We start from the raw sequence: 17,253 nt of genomic DNA, 5'->3' as shown, positions 1-17,253 counted from the left end.
TCAGATGTGGCGCTGTCATAAGCACTGAACATTAGCGTGAAGAGAAAACTTCCTCTTGGCAGTAGACCGGGCCCATAAAGCTTCCGGGTTGTCCAAAAAAGACCAATTCACTCAGCTTGGAGAATCAGTCACTAGTCAAGTGTATAGAGTTGGTCTCTGCACTGCTGTCCTAGGGAGACCTTAAGAAACGGCTCGCTTAGGCGGAAGCGGGCAGCCTTTGGCTCAAATGTAGACTCCTTCACCTGACCAGACCTGGGGTCACCTCAAGTGGCAGCAAGCTCCCCACCACTGCAGGCTGTCCTGCCTGAGCAAGGCTGGAACCAAGGCCCTTCCTTAAGATCCAAGTTGAGAAGGCTGTGTGGTGCCCAACAGAGAGGACAGAGCCACGGGAAGGGGTGCTGAGGGGCTGCTCCCCTTTTATTATCGACAGGAGGTTTTTCTATGGTAGTGTGACACCCCTCCCCTGTGGGACCATTGTCCGACCTGTGTGTCGTCCCTTCAAATACCCTCTCAGAAGAAGAGCCCCCGCATCCGCCTGCCGATGCCTTGTCGATCGTAGAGGACGTTGAACTTGTTCACAAACTGGTTCATGGTGTTGCAGGTTTTGGTGATGGTGCCAAGGTAGGCCATGAGCCCCACGTCATTGCATTGCTGGAAGGAAAAGACCAGTTGTCCGGGGGACAGCGGACTGTCCCATGTCCTGCATATAGACATGATGTACAAAAGCCCCACCTCCCCAGCCTGGGTTTTCTACTCACATCGTAAAAGTCTGTCTTGAACTTGTCTGTGCTGAGCACTGGTAGGCAATGACACAGAGCATAGGCCTCCCGCAGGATCTCATGGTTGAAGGGGACCTCTCCTAAAGGCGCAAAAGGACTGCGTTAATGTAGATGCTGTCACCTCCCCAGGAGGGAGACGGAGTGATCTCCCAGGAGGGAGAGGAGTGCCAGGGAGACACTGTCCTACCCGCTTCGGAGGCCTTGACATACTCCAAGATAAGCTTGACCCGGCTGTGCAGCATCTTAATGGCGCTGTGTTGCGCGATCAGGTGCTCGGCCACTGCAGGGAGACAGGAACAGGCCAACGTGTAAAATGAACGTGGCCAGACTTTCCAGCCCCACGGCCAAGAAAGCCCCTTCCTTACCCGTGGAGTTCTCGCCACTGCCAGTGGCTGTCATCCGGGCTACATGGTCCACACCAATGCGTTCAGCTTCCTCCGTGGCCAGAGTGTAGGTCAGTTCAGCAAACAGCATGGTGGCCTACAGGGCACAAAGGCAGAGTCAGAAGCAGGAAAGGCCCGGGGCAGGATCAGAGGGTTGAAGGGCAGGCCATTACCTCTCCATTGATTATATCGATGACAGACTCAAAAACGCTGACGGGAAGCTGTAAGGAGACGGCGTGACATCAAGTGTCCCTGAGCTACTACAGGCCAAACGCTGGGCTTGGCTCTTCCACCGTAGACTTTTCCATCCAATCTTCCCAAAGACCCACTGAAGTAAGGATCATCCCCATCTCCCACGTGAGGCAAAAAGCAGTTTAGAGGTTTAATGACTAACCCAAAGTCACAGCTGCTGAGTGGGAGAATACCCCTCAGGTGAAGATTCAGCCGGACGGAGACGGGAAAGGAAGGACAGGCCGGGGGTGGGGGTGGGGCTACCAAACAGGCACGGGGTCAGCATTACTCACATCTGTGTGCTTGGTCATAGGGTTCAACTTAAGAAAGAGTGGGCTCTCGATGATCTCGCACACCTGGAAGAGGGGATGGTGGGCACGAGTGTCAAGGCCCATCTTCCTCCCTCCCGTCACTCTCCCCCAGCACGCACGTGTGAGCACGTGTACCTGCTTGTGGACGTGGATGTCGGAGGGGTCAGGCGGCCCACCGGTGGTATACCAGCCCAGAAACTCCAGTTCCTTGAACACCTGTTTGACTGCGGAGAAAGAACCAGAGCACAGGGTTCTTTCTTTAAACCACCCTCCCGTAACTGGAAGCGCCTGGTATATTTTTCATCGACTTCTCCCCTCCGCACTCAACTCCTGGCTCAACTCACAATAATTAATCCCTTCTATCTTCTCTTGTCCTTTACTGTCATTTGGGGGGAATGCCTAAATGCGGTCTCTTTCTGAGATCCTTCCCACTACTCTCACTCCCCCGCCCCTTCTTGTCCCATTCTGTTTCTTCCCAACACCCGGGCATCTCCCCGACTCTGCCTTTGTTTCTTACTCCCACTCCTCCCTCCCCCTCCAAGCCTCTTCCCCTCTCACACTGCTCCTCCTTGGTGTAGTAATATTCCTTGTCAATGATAATCTTCTCCTCCACAGTGTGGGAGAGCAGCTCAAAGGAGTTCATCACCTCGATATTTCGGCCCTCCTGTTTCCCGATCAGAGCCCCGATCACTGCGGGGAGAGAACGACACGTGAGACCTGAGGGTGAGGAATCTTGGCCCTCATCACTACAAGCCCAAGGGTCGAGGTCCGTGTGAACCACCGTGGAGCCACGGTGACCTGGGGGCCGGGGAACCGGTCTCAGGGACGGAATGGGCAAAGACCCCTATTTGGGGGAGGTGATCGAGAGGAGGTGGGAGAACTACGCCGAACACTCACCCTGCATAGGCCGCCCCTCCTGGGAGCGCATGCGAATCCAATGGTCTGAAATGTTGAGAATGACGAGGGGATGAAGAGCGACGGAGACGCTGCCCGTCACGCCGGAGGCCATCACGCTGGGGACTACTGAGGGTGGAGGAAAAGGAGGGCGAGTCGGATTCGGCGCGGCACATTCTGCCCCGGGGCTGCGAGCGGAAGACCGCGGAGCCGGAGCCAGACCTCCCTCCCGCAAATTAGTCCAGGGGGAGGTGTTGCCGTCCTGCCTGCTGACTCCTCCCGGGAGTCCAGGGGGGCCTTGTCGCTCCCCGAGGGGCGTCACCAGAGGAGGCCCCCGCGAGGCCCGTTACCTGCTGCATCCACCTCCATCCCGCTGCTCCCTCCAGTCCCGTTCGCCGCCGCCGCCATTTTCCCCGCGCCCGCCAGCCTCGGCCCCGCCCCCTCCCTGCCGGCTTCCGTAGGTCGGCGGCGCATGCTCAGTGGGCGCGAGGCCTCGGCGGACGGGGCGTGCTGCCCCGAGGCCGCCGGGCTCCGGAAGACCCGGTCCTGGGTGTCACCTGCAGCTGCGGAAGCCCTGGAACAAACAGCTTAACTCTGATCCCTCCCAACCTTATCGTCCTCGTCAGTAAAATTGGAATAAAACGGCCTAGTTCCTAAGGCTGTTGCAGGAGGAATGAAAAATCATGTGTTTGCCCTCAGGATGAAATCCAAGCCGCGTGCAAGGCCCTGCAGTATCCGGGCCCGCCTGCCAGCCGGCCTGTCCTCTGCTCTGCCCCGTGGTCCTCCTGCTGCAGCCGCACGGGCTCTCGCTCGCTCCCACGTGAGGGCCTCTGTGACCAACGCCACACCTGACACACAGGAACCCAAGTAGTTCTCAGCGGATGGTTATTTTGAAGTGGTTTTCCTCCAAATACCGTATTCCCCACAGGACTAGGGACATCCCCAGCACTCTAAGCCTTCCCGACCTCTCTACCCTCTGTCTCCAGCAGCCTAGCAAAACTGGCTTGTGGCAAACCTCGCCCTCTCCAGACCTCCCCCCACTCCTGCAGGCTGAGGGCTGCGTTTACCCCCCTTGCTGCCCCTACAGTTTGTCCCGCTGGCTCTTTTACTGTGTGTCCGTGCCACACCCAAAGTGTAAGCCCTCAGAAAGCAGGTGGACACCTGTGTCCCGACCCCGCAGAGCCCACCCCAGTGCCCACAGGCAGCAGGTACCCGGAGATGTGTGCTGCTTTATCACTTTCTATCTTCAAGTCCAGTCTTTTAGCAGCGTCTTCGAAACTCTCTTTGTCCCTCTGTTCCCTTTGTCACATCACCTTCGGTAATAAAACTGCCTCCCTGCTTCCTTCCTATAAAGACCCCCTGCATTCCACGTAGTGCCCACTGGGATAACCCAGGATAATCTCCGCATCTGAAGATCCTTAACCTAATCATAAATCCCTGACAGTCTCCCAATCTGAAGATCTTAATTATAAATCCACAATAATCTCCCCATCTGAAGATCCATATTTTAATGAGATCTGCAAAATCTCTTTTCCCTGTAAAGTAACATTCACAGGTTCCAAGGATTGGGACCTGGCTGTTTGGGGGGCCACTGTTCAGCCCACCACAGCACACTGTGGGGGAGCTGGAGAGCATTGTCTTCATGATCTAGCATTATGTCAGTCCATGAAGAGAATCCTGGTGGCTGAAGCAGAATTAAGTTGGAATTCGCTAAGCTCCCTTTTGGCTGGGCTGTACCCAGAGGATTGGAATTCCCTAGGCTCCCTTTTGACTACCACCAGGCTGGTCCCGGGGTAGCCATGCAGTGGGGGGCAGGGGGAGGGAGAGAAGTGTCAAACCAAGAAATAGTCAGGACAGAATCTTTAATTTTCAAAACAAGTCTAGAAAGCCTTCCTTTCATCCTGATTGTTACCCAAGAGATGGCTGAGCAGGAGGAGATGAACACTTTCAGGGAACAGCCACGTTTAGCAACCAGGATGTCTTACTAAGGTCTGTGGGCCAGGAGGAGGTAAGGGAGGTCAGGATGATCTGGAGAAGGCCGTCCCAGCCCTTGGGACTCAGATGCTGAGGATGGTGGAGAGTGTAGGATGTCCACGCAACACCTTGACTACTGACCCGTTGTTGGGTAGCTTTTGTGAGATAAAGCTTCATGCACCCCAATGTCAGACTGTAGATGGTCTGCAAAACCTAAAACATGACACGGTTTAGTTTCAAGGGCCATAATGATGTGGCCTAAGTCAGGGGATCAGACTAGAACAGGGACATCAGCACCAAGAAAGACCCGAGGAGGTGTCGAAAGTTCAATGGAATTGGTTTAGGTGTGGGCAGGAGCTTCTGGCCAGCACAGGCTTGATCAGCATCTTAAAAGTGCCAGTCTTACCAGAGACCAGGTCCCCACCATGGGCAAGCACACGAGTGACTCGACTGTCAGAGCTAAGGTGTGTTCACTGCTCCCAAAGCACATGATTTTCATCTTCTCTGTCAGCTTCAAGGGGCCAAGCGAGCAGCCAGCCATTGGCTGACAGCCCAAGTCAGCGAAATGTCACCAGCTTCCTCGTGGGGAGTGCTGGCCAGATGTATGATGAGAACAGCGTTGAGTTCTGCCCACTGAGCAGAGCTGTGACATTGTCTTTCAGTTTTGGGCAGCTGGCCCTGAAGCTGGGCAGCAGCAGCTCCCCAGTAGAGCCCATCAGGGCTCACCCCATCAGGGTTCATCAGGAGCCATCAGGGAACCAAGCCCAGGCATTCAGGGGAGACTCTGAGACCTCCAGTCCCTACTGATCCACGTCTTGGGTTCAAGTTCCTTACAAAGCCGTAGTGCCACTTCATGTAAGACCCCTCCGGGAGCACAAGGACTGTGCCCTTAAATAGACCATTCCTGTATCACCAGTGAGGTCTGCTAGGCTCTGCCGATCTTGCCATCCATCAACTTTGACTTGATTCACCCCAAAATGGGAGTATTGTGTTGGAGAATTACCAAGCCCCCTGGGTCTGGAGTCCTTCAGGAGCAGGTGTGCCCCTAGCTGCAGGGCAGGTGGCGCTGTTGCACCGACACTGACGGCACCTGGTAGGCAAGCTGTGATTTCCCTTCCTCCTCCTCTGCTTAGCCATCTGCGGGTCCCACTGTCCCCAGCAGCACACAGCAGGCCCTGAATGGGAAAATCCCCTCTAACTCTTAAGGGGCTGGAAAATTGCGGGCATATCCCCCTCCAGTTCCCACTTACATCTTTAGGTGCAGAAGCAGCAGAGACACTGGCCGCACGCAAGATCACTGGGGCTTGGCTTCTCCACCGCAAACCCTGTCCAGACCCTGCGGCTGGATTCAGGCATGTCTTCCCCTACAGGAACAAGGACCAAGGAATTTAACCTGTTTGTCAGGGGTTACAACAACAACCAGCGGGAGACCAGACTAATCCTCCAGACCAGACATCGAGGGCAGGGCCTGATGGAGGCCCCTAAGGGGAAACTGAACGCTCAGGCTGGTTTTTTGACTTTGGCCTCAAGCTCCCGGGTCAACAGCCACAATTCGTACTGCCTCTGCCCTGGGGTGGGGGTGGGGGTACCTCCTGGCTCTCTGTGACAGGCTCTCTCCCCAAGCTTAGTTTAGGAGGGCTGCCTTCCCTCCGAGGCCTGACGAGGACTGCGAGGGGCACCTGGGCTCCCGAAGTAGCTGCTGGAGCCGGTTACCAGCTGCCACAACCACACTCCCAGCATGGCTTTGGGAATAATAGAGCTCATGCACTTGGCATTTCCTCCGGGAGAGATCTGACCATGCTTCCCAGCTGCCTTTCCTCAGGCTGCAGCCCCAACCCTACAGGATGATTGACCCGGCAGCTGCCCCATCTCCACGGCTTCAGGGCAGTCCAGACGGAGATGGAAGGAGTGAAAAAGAACTTGAACCCATTTGGTTCACTGAGAGACACACTGTAGAGCAGAGCGGGCAGCTGGCCCGTGCTTGTCCCCAGGCCAGCCCAGGAGCAAGGGCGGCCTTCCTCCACTCCAGCCTCCCGCTCAGGAACCCCCACCATTGGGGGGGACCAGTTTCCTCTGATTGCCCGGCCCCTCCTGTCTAACATCCCAGGGCAGAGCCCAAGAGAAGCATCTGACTACTGGGGAGTCCCGGGCACGTGGGGACAGAGCAGGCCGAAGCGATGGAGAGGGACAGACAGGACGTCTGGACATCCTTCCGCTATAGCTCTACGGATGAGAGCACTAGCACTGGGGACCTTCTGGACCCCGAATGAATGACGGCGATACTCCAGCTCGGTTTTAGTTGTTATTGGAAATGGATGCCTGATTCCACAGTTCTCTTTCCCCTTTAAACCAAGTGCCCTGAGACTGTGCAAGCATGGTCTCTGCGAGCTGAGCCGTGGAAGAAGAGGGGTCTCTTAATCCTCACCTTTGGGTCAGAAGCGCTGTGCTAGTTCCTTGGGGTCACCCCTTTACCAGGCACTTCCCCATGGCAACGGCAGCTCTGGGGTGTCACCATGCGGAGGGCTCCCTGCCCGGGATTAGGGGTTCACTGTCCCGGGGAGTGCCTAGTGCCGTGACCCAGTGGTCTCCAAGCAATTCAGGGGGGAGTCAGAATTCTCGCTGCGGCTCTGTCGGCCTTGAGGGTCCGGGCTGCCTGCCCCTTTATCTCAGAGGCATGTAACTCATTCTAGACTTTTTGTGGGATGTCTCTTTTCTTTACCACAGAGACTAATGACATTTGCCTTTTCTATTTTCTGTTCTCTTAGACCAAACACTGACAACCAGGAACAAGCGGAGTACTCCAGGGGGAGCGGATATAAAAGGAAGACTTGATGAGTATTCTAAATTTGCAAGCTGTTTAGAAACAGCAGCAAAATTCCACAAGAAAGAGAGGAAAGTATCCCCTTCCCCCAAGTGTTCAAGCAGAGCTACAGTCTTCCCCAGAAAACCACCCCCAACTGGAGAAAAAGCCTGCAAGCAGAGGAAAGCCGACAGAAATGTCAATGTCTCATAAGAAGGATCTTATAGGACGTCCAGTTGTAGAGCATACAACTCCTGATCACGAGCTTGTGAGTTCAAGCCCCACGATGGGCATGGAGCCCACTTGAAAAAAAAAAAAAAAAAAACAACTTGGGGAGCGCCTGGGTGGTTCAGTTGATTAAGTGTCGGACTCTTGATTTCAGCTCAGGTCTCAATCTCAGGGTGGTGAGTTCAAGCCCCGTGCTGGGCATGGAAAAAATCTTTTAAAAATTTTTAAATAATTGGGGTGCCTGGGTGGCTCAGTAGGTTAAGCCTCTGCCTTCAGCTCAGGTCATGGTCTCAGGGTCCTGGGATTGAGCCCCACATCAGGCTCTCTGCTCGGCAGGGGGCCTGCTTCTCCTTTCTCTCTGCCTGCCTCTCTGTCTACTTGTGATCTCTCTCTGTCAAATAAATAAATAAATAAAATTAAAAAAAAATTTTTTAAATAATAAAAAAAAAAAGGAAGAAGAAAGAAGAAAGATCCTATAAGAAATGTAAATCGGCAGGGCGCCTGGGCGCCTGGGTGGCTCAGTGGGTTAAGCCTCTGCCTTCGGCTCAGGTCATGATCTCGGGGTCCTGGGATCGAGCCCTGCATCAGGCTCTCTGCTCAGCAGGGAGCCTGTTTCCTCCTCTCACTCTCTGCCTGCCTCTCTGCCTACTTGGGATCTCTGTCAAATAAATAAATAAAATATTAAAAAAGAAATGTAAATTGGGTTTCTCAGCCATTGGTAAGCATCAGAAAATCCCCAGACTAAAGAAACCTTACTATGTAGTGATTGTGGGAAAGCCTATGTCAGAAGCCACACATTCTAGCATCTGGGGAAACACGCAGGAGGGAAGCCCTTACTCAGCTCTGGAAAAATCCGTCATGGGGAGAACTCACTTCTGCACATTGACTGTGGAAAATTCTCGAGGCAGAACGCACCTCACTGACGTCAGAGAATTTGTTCTCTTGGGGAAACCATATAAATGGGAGCATGGAAAAGCCTTCAGGAATTGCTCACAGGTTTCTCAACGCCAGAGGCTCCACACTAGAGGGAAACCTTTCAGGAACCAAGTCTGATCACACACTGGAGGGCGCACACTGGGGAAAGACCTCACACGCGCGTTCACTGTGGGAAAACTTGGCGATCAGGTCTTCTCACAGGACAGAGAATCCTCGCTGCAGAGAAACCTCATAAATGCAGCGGCTGTGGGAAAGCCTTCTGCCAGAGTCAAAATTCATCATCACACACTGAATCATTCACATCAGAGAGAGGCCACGTCTGTGTAAGCAAACCTTCATGGTGCAAACATCACGGTGCTCACGCTGGAGAGAAGCAAACAGCAAGAAATGCTTTTGTCAAAAGTCAAGTCTTCTCACCCATCAGTGTGTCCACACTGGAGAAAGACCTCGCGGCTGCGCCGGGTATGACAGAGCACTGCGTGCTAACAGGGCTCTGAGCAGACACCAGAGGGGCCAGGCTACAGAGAAACCCTATAAATGTCGCACGTGAGACCACCTTCAGTCAGAGCTTGGGTCCTATGATCATCAGTACCACACGAGAGAGAGGCCCCAGGCACGTGGTCAGTGCGAGAGAAACTTCTGTGTCAAGAGGGCCCTTAGCCGAGCACCTGGGTGGCTCAGTTGATTAAGCATCTGAATCTTTTTTTTTTTTTTAAGATTTTATTTATTTTATTTGACAGACAGAGATCACAAGTAGGCAGAGAGGCAGGCAGAGAGAGAGAGGGGAGGAAGCAGGCTCCCCGCTGAGCAGAGAGCCCGATGCGGGGCTCGATTCCAGAACCCTGGGATCACGACCTGAGCCAAAGGCAGAGGCTTAACCCACTGAGCCACCCAGGCGCCCCAAGCATCTGACTCTTGATTTCAGCTCAGGTCATGATCTCAGGGTCCTGGGATCGAGCCCCACATCGGGTTCCCTGATGGGTAGGGAGCCTGCTTCTCCCTCTGCCTGCCACTCCCCCTGCCTGTGTGGGTGCTCTCTCTCTCTCCTTCAAATAAGTATATAAATCTTTAAAAAATTAAAATAAAATTAACCCCCCAAAGTGTATTGTGCTTGGTGTATACAATAAATCCCATTTAAAAAAAAAAAGATTTTATTTATGAGAGACGGAGAATGAGCAGGGAGAGGAGCAGAGAGAGGGAGAAGCAGGTTCCCCGCTGAGCAGGGAGCCTGATGCCAGCCTTTATCCCAGGATCCCGGGATCGTGACCTGAGCCAAAGGCAGACACCTAAACATCTGAGCCACCCAGGCGCCCCGAATCCCCCCCAACTTTTTTTTTTTTTAAACAAAAAAAGGCTAACCGATATTTTAATCATATTGGGCAACTGTGGAGTCTATCTTTGGAGGAAATTTAAGAATATGTTAAAGACAGAAGATGCCTTATGGTGGCTCAAAAGTATATCAAAACTGGGAATTCCTCTTATAACAGCTGAGATAAATTTGAAACAGTCTATAAATGCTCTTTTAAAATGACTTGAGGGGGCGCCGTGGGTGGCTCAATGGGTTAAGCCTCTGCCTTCGGCTCGGGTCATGATCCCAGAGCCATGGGATTGAGCCCCGAATAGGGCTCTCCACTCAGCAGGGAGCCTGCTTCCCCCTCTCTCTCTGCCTGCCTCTCTGCCTACTTATGACCTTTTTCTCTGTCAAAAAAAAAAAGGTGAAATAAAGACTTTTTTTTTTTTTTTTAAATGACTTGAGGGATGTCTGTTGTGTCTAGAAAGACACCACAGGACCAGCCCGGTGTCCCTCTAAGCCATGAACTACTCGTGGGGAGACTCCCACTGAACGGTTAGTAACCTGTCCTGGGCTCACACCCCGTGCAGCCTCTAGGCAAACACTTGGCCCAATGCCAGCTTCGAAGCCTCACAGAACTCTTCCTCAAGTAACTCCTATTCACAGAAGTGACAGCTGGGGCTTCGAGAAGGCGAGTTGTCTGCCAAAGGGTCCACTCACAGCAAGTCAAGGGACGCAGCTAGGAATATCTCACTCTCAAACCCGTCATGCTGGCTCCGGGCAGACTCGGCCTGTCTCTGAACAACGATCCTCAGCAGCGGTTAAGCTGCCCATCACAGCGTCTGCTTCGGTTTGTGGTAAGGTCGGGCACCGAGAACAGTCTCTGGAGTCAAGACGAGTGGGAAGTGGCTGAATAGGTAATGCCACGAGGTTCAGGATCTGACTGGACAAAAGTTTGTCTCAGTTCCAGGGTGCCTGGCTGGCTGGCTCAGGCAGTAGAGCATGTGTCGCTTGATCTCAGGGTCATGAGTTTGAGCCCCATGTTGGGTGTGGAGCCTAATTAAAAAAATGGGGGTGTGCCTGGGTGGCTCAGTGGGTTAAGCCTCTGCTTTCAGCGCAGGTCATGATCTCAGGGTCCTGGGATGGAGCCCCGCATTGGGCTCTCTGCTCAGTGAGAGTCTGCTTCCTCCTCTCTCTCTCTCTGCCTGCCTCTCTGCCTACTTGTGATCTCTCTCTGTCAAATAAATAAATAAAATCTTAGAAAGAAAAAAAGGTGTCTCAGTTCCACCAGGACGCGATCACATTTCGAGTTCATTGTGCTAGTCATACTAACAAAGGAACGGCCCATGTTTAGGACACATCAATTTCATTCCTGATCCTGATTTTTCTCTGCTGCTGTCCAACATGAGTCCTTGGTGTCAGAGGGAGCCCTTGCCCACGGGAGTCAGACCACAGACCATGTGCACTTGGCTGGAGCCCTCTTGTGGCTCAGGCTCACTTGGGGAACAGATTGAACCGCGGTGGGTGGTCAGTCCCCCCACGTCAGTCCGAGGAGAGACGCAGACCAGACTGAGAGCTTTCCTGCAGCGGAGCGGCTTGGCGGATTGCTGGGGCCTGGCCAGGGGAGTGCGAGACCCATAGGGCAGGCCGTCAGGAAGGGAGGCCGCACACCCGCTCATGCTCAAGCCGCTGCCCACAGGCGGAATTCCCTGTGGGAAAGGAGATCTGCTCTGAGGCTTCCAGGGGCTTGACTCAGTCCAACCCAGGTTACCAAGGACGATGGCGCTTAGAGCTCTGATCACAGGGACACGCCCCTTAGTCTTTGGTTGAACAGTCATCCCAACAAGCTGACCCACGAAACCATCATATCCCCTTACCTCTTGGACCTGACTTGCTCCTGCTTCACCCCGTTCTTTGCTGACCGGTTATCTCTGGCCCCATTTGAACAGGGGCTCCAGGGACTGCTGGGCTCACGGCTGTACCCGCAGGCCTCCCCCAGGGCCCAGGAAGCTGCTTAACAAATATTAACTGAATAATGTACGTGCAGCCTTTCAGGCAATGCTTGAACCTCTGCCTTAACCCTCGGCCTCTTTCTGAACTTCCCCGCCCCCGTTCCTGGCAGCCTGCTCTCTGCTCAGGCCTCCACCTCCTGACAACCTGACCGAACCTGTCTCTGGCCACTGACCGTGACCGGCCTTCGTCTCCCTTCCCTGGCATGGCCCTTCCCCGTTTTCCCTGAGCACGGGAGTGTGGGCTGGCCTCTGCCACTGCCCGGCCCCCACGCCCCCCCAGCCCATGGTTCTCCCTGCTTGTCCCTCCCGGGGTGCAATGGCTCTCACATCCCACGCCGCACCTGCACCACCTCGGACCCAGGGGGCTTTGCTGTCAGGCCCAGTGGATCTTGCTCAGCTACAGACAAGCACTCTTGAGTTTTTCACAGGATCAACTTGCTTGTAAACCTCCAACTTGCTGAGACCCGGCAGAAGGTGAGACAGAACTCAGCTTGCCATGAAAGGCCCTTCCCGGTCTGACCCTCACCAGGGTCTCCCGCCATCCTCCCGGGGGCACCCTCTCCTCGGCCACCTGCCCTCCTTCCCCTACACACCGGGTCCTCTCCAGCCGGAGATGAGCGCACCCCCGGTTTCTCCACCATGAAAGACTCCCCTGTCTCCATCCTGCAAGCTTGTCTCCTGTACAGGGACACACTCTGGCCAGCAGAGCCACTCGTCCCGCTTTGGTGAGTTAACTTCCGTGGACTTCCGTGGGTAGAGGCCGGGCAAGTCGCGCTGTCCTCCCGGGAGCTGGGCCTCAGCCTCAGCTCCCTGCAGCCGTGACCCCAACCGCGACCTGGCCCAGGGCCAGCATGTCAGCTCTAGCCTGCCTGGCCCGAAGGTGACGGGTTTAGACAGGGAGCTTTCAGTCGCTGGCCGCAGGGATTCAGGGGGTCGGGAAACGTCCCCAATGGGGTGCGTGTTCTACCGAGCAAGCGGCAGGGAAAGGACTGGATGGATGAACAGGCCGGGAAGCGAGCGAGCGCGCTGTGGCTTTCCCACTTCCCCCGGAATCCACCGTGCGCACTGCCAGCTGGCCGGCAAGGGGAGTGAAGTCCGGGTCCCCAAACTTGGTTATGCATCGAAGTCCCCCTCGGGTGGGGGTGGGGGTGTGTAGGGAACCTGAGCATTGCAGGCCCTGCCCGCAAAGGCCTGACCCCACCTGGGCAGTGTGCGGGTGTGCTCGGATCCAGGAATCCGGCCCATGTGCCGCGCGGCACCACAGTCTGCAGCCTCCCGGGGTCAGAGGGGGCCAGAGGAGCAAGTCCCGCACTGCTTGGACGGGGGTCGCTGGGGAGGGCCACACCTCCCCACACACCACCCCCACCTCCCGCCCCCTGGGTCTGGAGGCTGGTCTGGCAGGGGAGGGGCTGTCGCAGCAATCCCCGTGATCCCTGTGCTCCCCACCCGAGCAGTCGGTCTGACCGTCTCCCGCTTCCGTGCCAGCCTGGGGCGGGGGCCTCTCCATCTGGCAGGACGTGTGGGCTTCGCGGGACCCCATCACCCGCTCCGCACCCCTCTGATCAGTGCTGCCCACCAACCAGGGCTTCTCAAGCCCTCTTCCCTAGCTGTCAGCCCCGCCTTTCCCATACAGCGTGCTTCCTGTCTCACCAAATCAACCTGCCCTTGAACATCAGGAGCCCGTCAAGTGCACTGTGTTCCGCACTGGACATACATTATTTTGTCTACTCAACAATCCATGAGGCAGTTACTTTAAATTTTAAAATGTTTTAAAATGAGGGCATTCGGCTGCCTCAGTGGGTTAAGCATCTGCCTTTGGCTCAGATCATGATCCCAGGGTCCTGGGATGAGTCCCCTGCAGGGCTCCCTGCTCAGTGGGGGGCCTACTTCTCTCAGCCTCTGCCTCTCTCTCTCCCTGTCTCTCCTGAATAAGTATAATCTTTAAAGAAAAAAAAATTTTTTTTAAATGATCATGCAGTGAGTTTTTCTTCCGTTTTCCAGTTCTACAAATTTTAGCACGTGTACAGATTCACGGAACCCCTGCAGAACGGCCCAACTTTTCCGGGACTGCTGCACCATTTTCTATTCCCACCAGCGACGGTTTCTTGGTACACGGGGAGGGATAATTTTACATGGCTAAGGGATGCCCAGAGAGCTGGTAAGTTGTTCCTGGGTGCATCTGTGAGGGTGGCTGCCGAGGGACTCGCATTCAAACAGACTGAGTCAAGAAGACCTGCCCTTGCCAGTGTGAACAGGCATCAGCTTCAGGGCTGAGGGCCTCAACAGAACAAAGCAGCAGAGAACAGGTGCCTCTCTCCTCCCTCCATCTCAACCCTCCTCTGCCCTCTGGCACCGGGGTTGTCCTGGCTTCTCAGACCTTCAGTCTCTGGGAGTTACACCGGCCCTTCGGACTCAGACTGTAAGTGGGATATCATGGCGCAGGAGCTAATTCCCACGACAAGTCCCCCCTCTTCTGTATCACTCTATATCCTATCGTTTCTGCTTTTCTGGAGAACCCTAACTACTGACACCCAAAGCATAAGGAACCAAAAGATAAATGGACAAACTGGACACCACCAAAATTAAAAATTTCTGGCTTCAAAGGACACCATTAAGAAAGTCAAAGGACGGGCGCCTGGGTGGCTCAGTGAGTTAAGCCTCTGCCTTCAGCTCAGGGTCCTGGGATCCAGCCGCGCATCAAGCTCTCTGCTTAGCAGAGAGCCTGCTTCCCCCCAACCCTACCGACTTGTGATCTCTCTCAGTCAAATAAATAAATACAATCTTTTAAAAAAAAGTGAAAGGAGAACCTATAGAATGGCAGAAAATTTTTGTAAATCAGGCATATCTGATAAGGCTTACACCTAAACCGTATCCTACAACTCAATAATAAAAACCCAACCAATTAAAAGATAGGCAAAGGGTCTGAATAGACATTTCTCCCAAAAAAGAACACAAACGGGGGTCACCTGGGTGGCTAGGTTGGTTAAGCAGCTGCCCTTGGCTCAGTTCAGGATTGCAGGGTTCTGGGATCTAGCCCTGCGTCGGGCTCCCCACTCAGAAGGGAGTCTGCTTCTTCCTCGCCATCTGCCGCTTGCCCGCACACACGTGGGGCTCTCTTTCATATAAATGAAATCCACGGGGAAAAAAGATACTACAAGCAAGGGGAAAGATGCTAGCCGTCAGAGAAATGCAAATCAAACCAGAATGAGAGCACTTCGCGCCCAAGTAGAACCGCTATATAATAAGGATAGTGGCAAGGGCCGTGGAGGATACAGAAAAATCAGGAGCCCATAACTAACTGCTGGTGGGCATGTAACGTGGGACAACCACTTGGGAAGAGTGTCTGGCATTCTCTCAAAAGGTTAAATAAAGCATTTGACCCAGAAATTCCTATCCTGAGTCTATACCCAAGAGAAATAAAAACACACAACCGGACAAAAACCGGTACACGACGTTCATCGCACATCATTCTTAATGGCCCAAATGTGGCAACAGCCCCAAATGGCCCCCAGCGGAGGAGAGAATGAACAGGCTGGCAAATGGATACAATGGAGGGTTGTTCAGCCGTTAACAAGGATGGAGGGTAGATTCACATGGCAACGCACATGAATGAAGCTTGACATCGTCATGAGAAGCCAAAGAAGCCAGACACAACAGGCCTCCTATTGTGCCATGGCGATCCCATTCACGGGAAATGTCTAGAATAGACAAATCCAGAGAGATGGACAGTGGATGGGTAGTTGCCAGGGGCTGAGGGATTTTGGTGGGGAGGGGGGAGTGACAGCCAAAGGGTATGGAGTCTCTTTGGGGTGATGAAAATGTTCTCAAATTGATTCTGGTGATCCTGGAGAGCTCTGAATACTAAAAACCACTGAACTGTACACTTCCAATGGGTAAACTGTGCAGTGAATGGATGATAATACAGTGGGTATTTAAAAACACAAACACGGGGCGTCTGGGCGGCTCAGCGGGTTAAGCGTCTGCCTTCAGCTCGGGTCAGGATTGGGGGTCCTGGGGTGGATCCCCGTTTCTCCCTCTGCCTGCTGCTCCCCCTGCTTGTGCTTGACGTCAAGTAAATAAATCTTTAAAAAAATAATAAAAATAGGGGCGCCTGGGTGGCTCAGGGGGTTAAAAGCCTCTGCCTTCGGCTCAGGTCATGATTTCAGGGTCCTGGGATTGAGCCCCGTATCAGGCTGTCTGCTCTGCAGGGAGCCTGCTTCCTCTTCTCTCTCTCTCTGCCTGCCTCTCTGCCTGCTTGTGATCTCTGTCGAATAAATAAATAAAATCTTTTTAAAAAAATAATTAAAAAAATATAAGTAAATAAACACACACACAAATAAACACAAGCCATCAAGCAATTAAGGGAGTGTAAGGCACACAGAGCCTTTGCCAAGGGGTGAGCCTCGGTAGAGCAGCGGGGATCCACACTGAGGTGAACCCTGGCCCCTGAATGTCTACACAGGCTGCTTTTCTTTTCTTTTTTCTTTTTTCAGATTTTATTTATTTGAGAGAGCGAGCCTGAGCAGGGAGAGGAGCAGAGGGAGATAATCTCACGCAGACTCCATGCCAAGGGTAGCGCCCAGTGCACGATGCTGAGATGATGGGCTGAGCCGAAATCAAAAGCTGGTGGCTTAAGCCGAGAGTCCCCGGGGCGCCCCTCGTGCTGCTGCTCAGGAGAGGCTGCTTATGAGGGTCAGATGGGGCTTGACATGAAAAGATTCATGCCATCAGGTACCCTTGTGTATTAAAGGCAGCCAAATTTTCCTTTTTTTTTTTTTAATGCAGCCAGATTTTCTATCAGGATTTCAAGTGTATTAAGGATCCAGGATTTTGTAGAAGAGCCCCTCACATCTGATGATCTGATTTCCAGAACACAGATTCCTTCCTAGATCGCAGTGCCCCCGCTCGTCCTGGAAGGCGGCCAGCACCTTCCTCCTCACATTGCTGGGGAGAGGGAGAAGATGAAGCCCGGGCTGGGGGCTCCAAACGCCTTTGGGCCTCACGGCACCACGTACTGTGCGCCTGGGGGGCTCCTCGCTGTCCCTCCTTCCTTCCTCCTTTCCTGAGGAAAGGGAATAGAGACGGGGGCAAGAAAAGGAGTTACTGTCACAGAATTGTGATGATTGAATTAAGTGACATAAAGTACTTAGAACAATGCCTGACACATACTAAGTGTTCAGTGGATGTTGTCTCTTGCTACTTTTTTTTTTTTTTTAAGATTTATTTACTTTATTTTATTTATTTTTTTTTGTTTTTTAAAGATTTTACTTATTTATTTGACAGAGATCACAAGTAGGCAGAGAGGCAAGCAGAGAGAGAGAGAGAGAGAGAGGAGGAAGCAGGCTCCCTGCTGAGCAGAGAGCCCGATGCAGGACTCGATCCCAGGACCCTGAGATCACGACCTGAGCCGAAGG

General features: G+C 53.6%; 1 protein-coding gene across 1 annotated transcript; it reads right to left on the bottom strand.

Annotated features, from left to right (window-relative positions):
- Positions 1-390: 390 nt before the first annotated feature.
- Positions 391-3,087, bottom strand: COPS6 (COP9 signalosome subunit 6). The gene is made up of 10 exons (XM_059153862.1): positions 2,949-3,087; positions 2,602-2,727; positions 2,263-2,394; positions 1,840-1,928; positions 1,687-1,749; positions 1,336-1,383; positions 1,145-1,259; positions 967-1,059; positions 759-859; positions 391-651 (listed from the first exon to the last, which is right to left on the bottom strand). Exons 1-10 carry the CDS (start codon positions 3,070-3,072, stop codon positions 511-513), a joined length of 1,032 nt encoding a protein of 343 aa, XP_059009845.1. The 5' UTR covers positions 3,073-3,087; the 3' UTR covers positions 391-510.
- Between the last annotated feature and the right edge of the window lie 14,166 nt (positions 3,088-17,253).

The sequence above is a fragment of the Mustela lutreola genome, chromosome 17 (genome assembly GCF_030435805.1).
Source record: "Mustela lutreola isolate mMusLut2 chromosome 17, mMusLut2.pri, whole genome shotgun sequence".
In the NCBI taxonomy this organism is placed as follows: domain Eukaryota; kingdom Metazoa; phylum Chordata; class Mammalia; order Carnivora; family Mustelidae; genus Mustela; species Mustela lutreola.
Note: the sequence above shows the minus strand (reverse complement) of the source record. Positions and strands in the feature narration are given on the sequence as shown.

What these genes read in the sequence shown, in the direction of transcription:
- COPS6 (XM_059153862.1), bottom strand. Translation starts at nt 3,072, where the DNA reads ATGCGCCGCCGACCTACGGAAGCCGGCAGGGAGGGGGCGGGGCCGAGG. An exon ending in GATGGAGGTGGATGCAGCAG is followed by an intron (nt 2,728 to 2,948) that starts GTAACGGGCCTC and finishes CTCCACCCTCAG; the next exon opens with TAGTCCCCAGCGTGATGGCC. An exon ending in CTATGACCAAGCACACAGAT is followed by an intron (nt 1,384 to 1,686) that starts GTGAGTAATGCT and finishes GTCTCCTTACAG; the next exon opens with CTTCCCGTCAGCGTTTTTGA.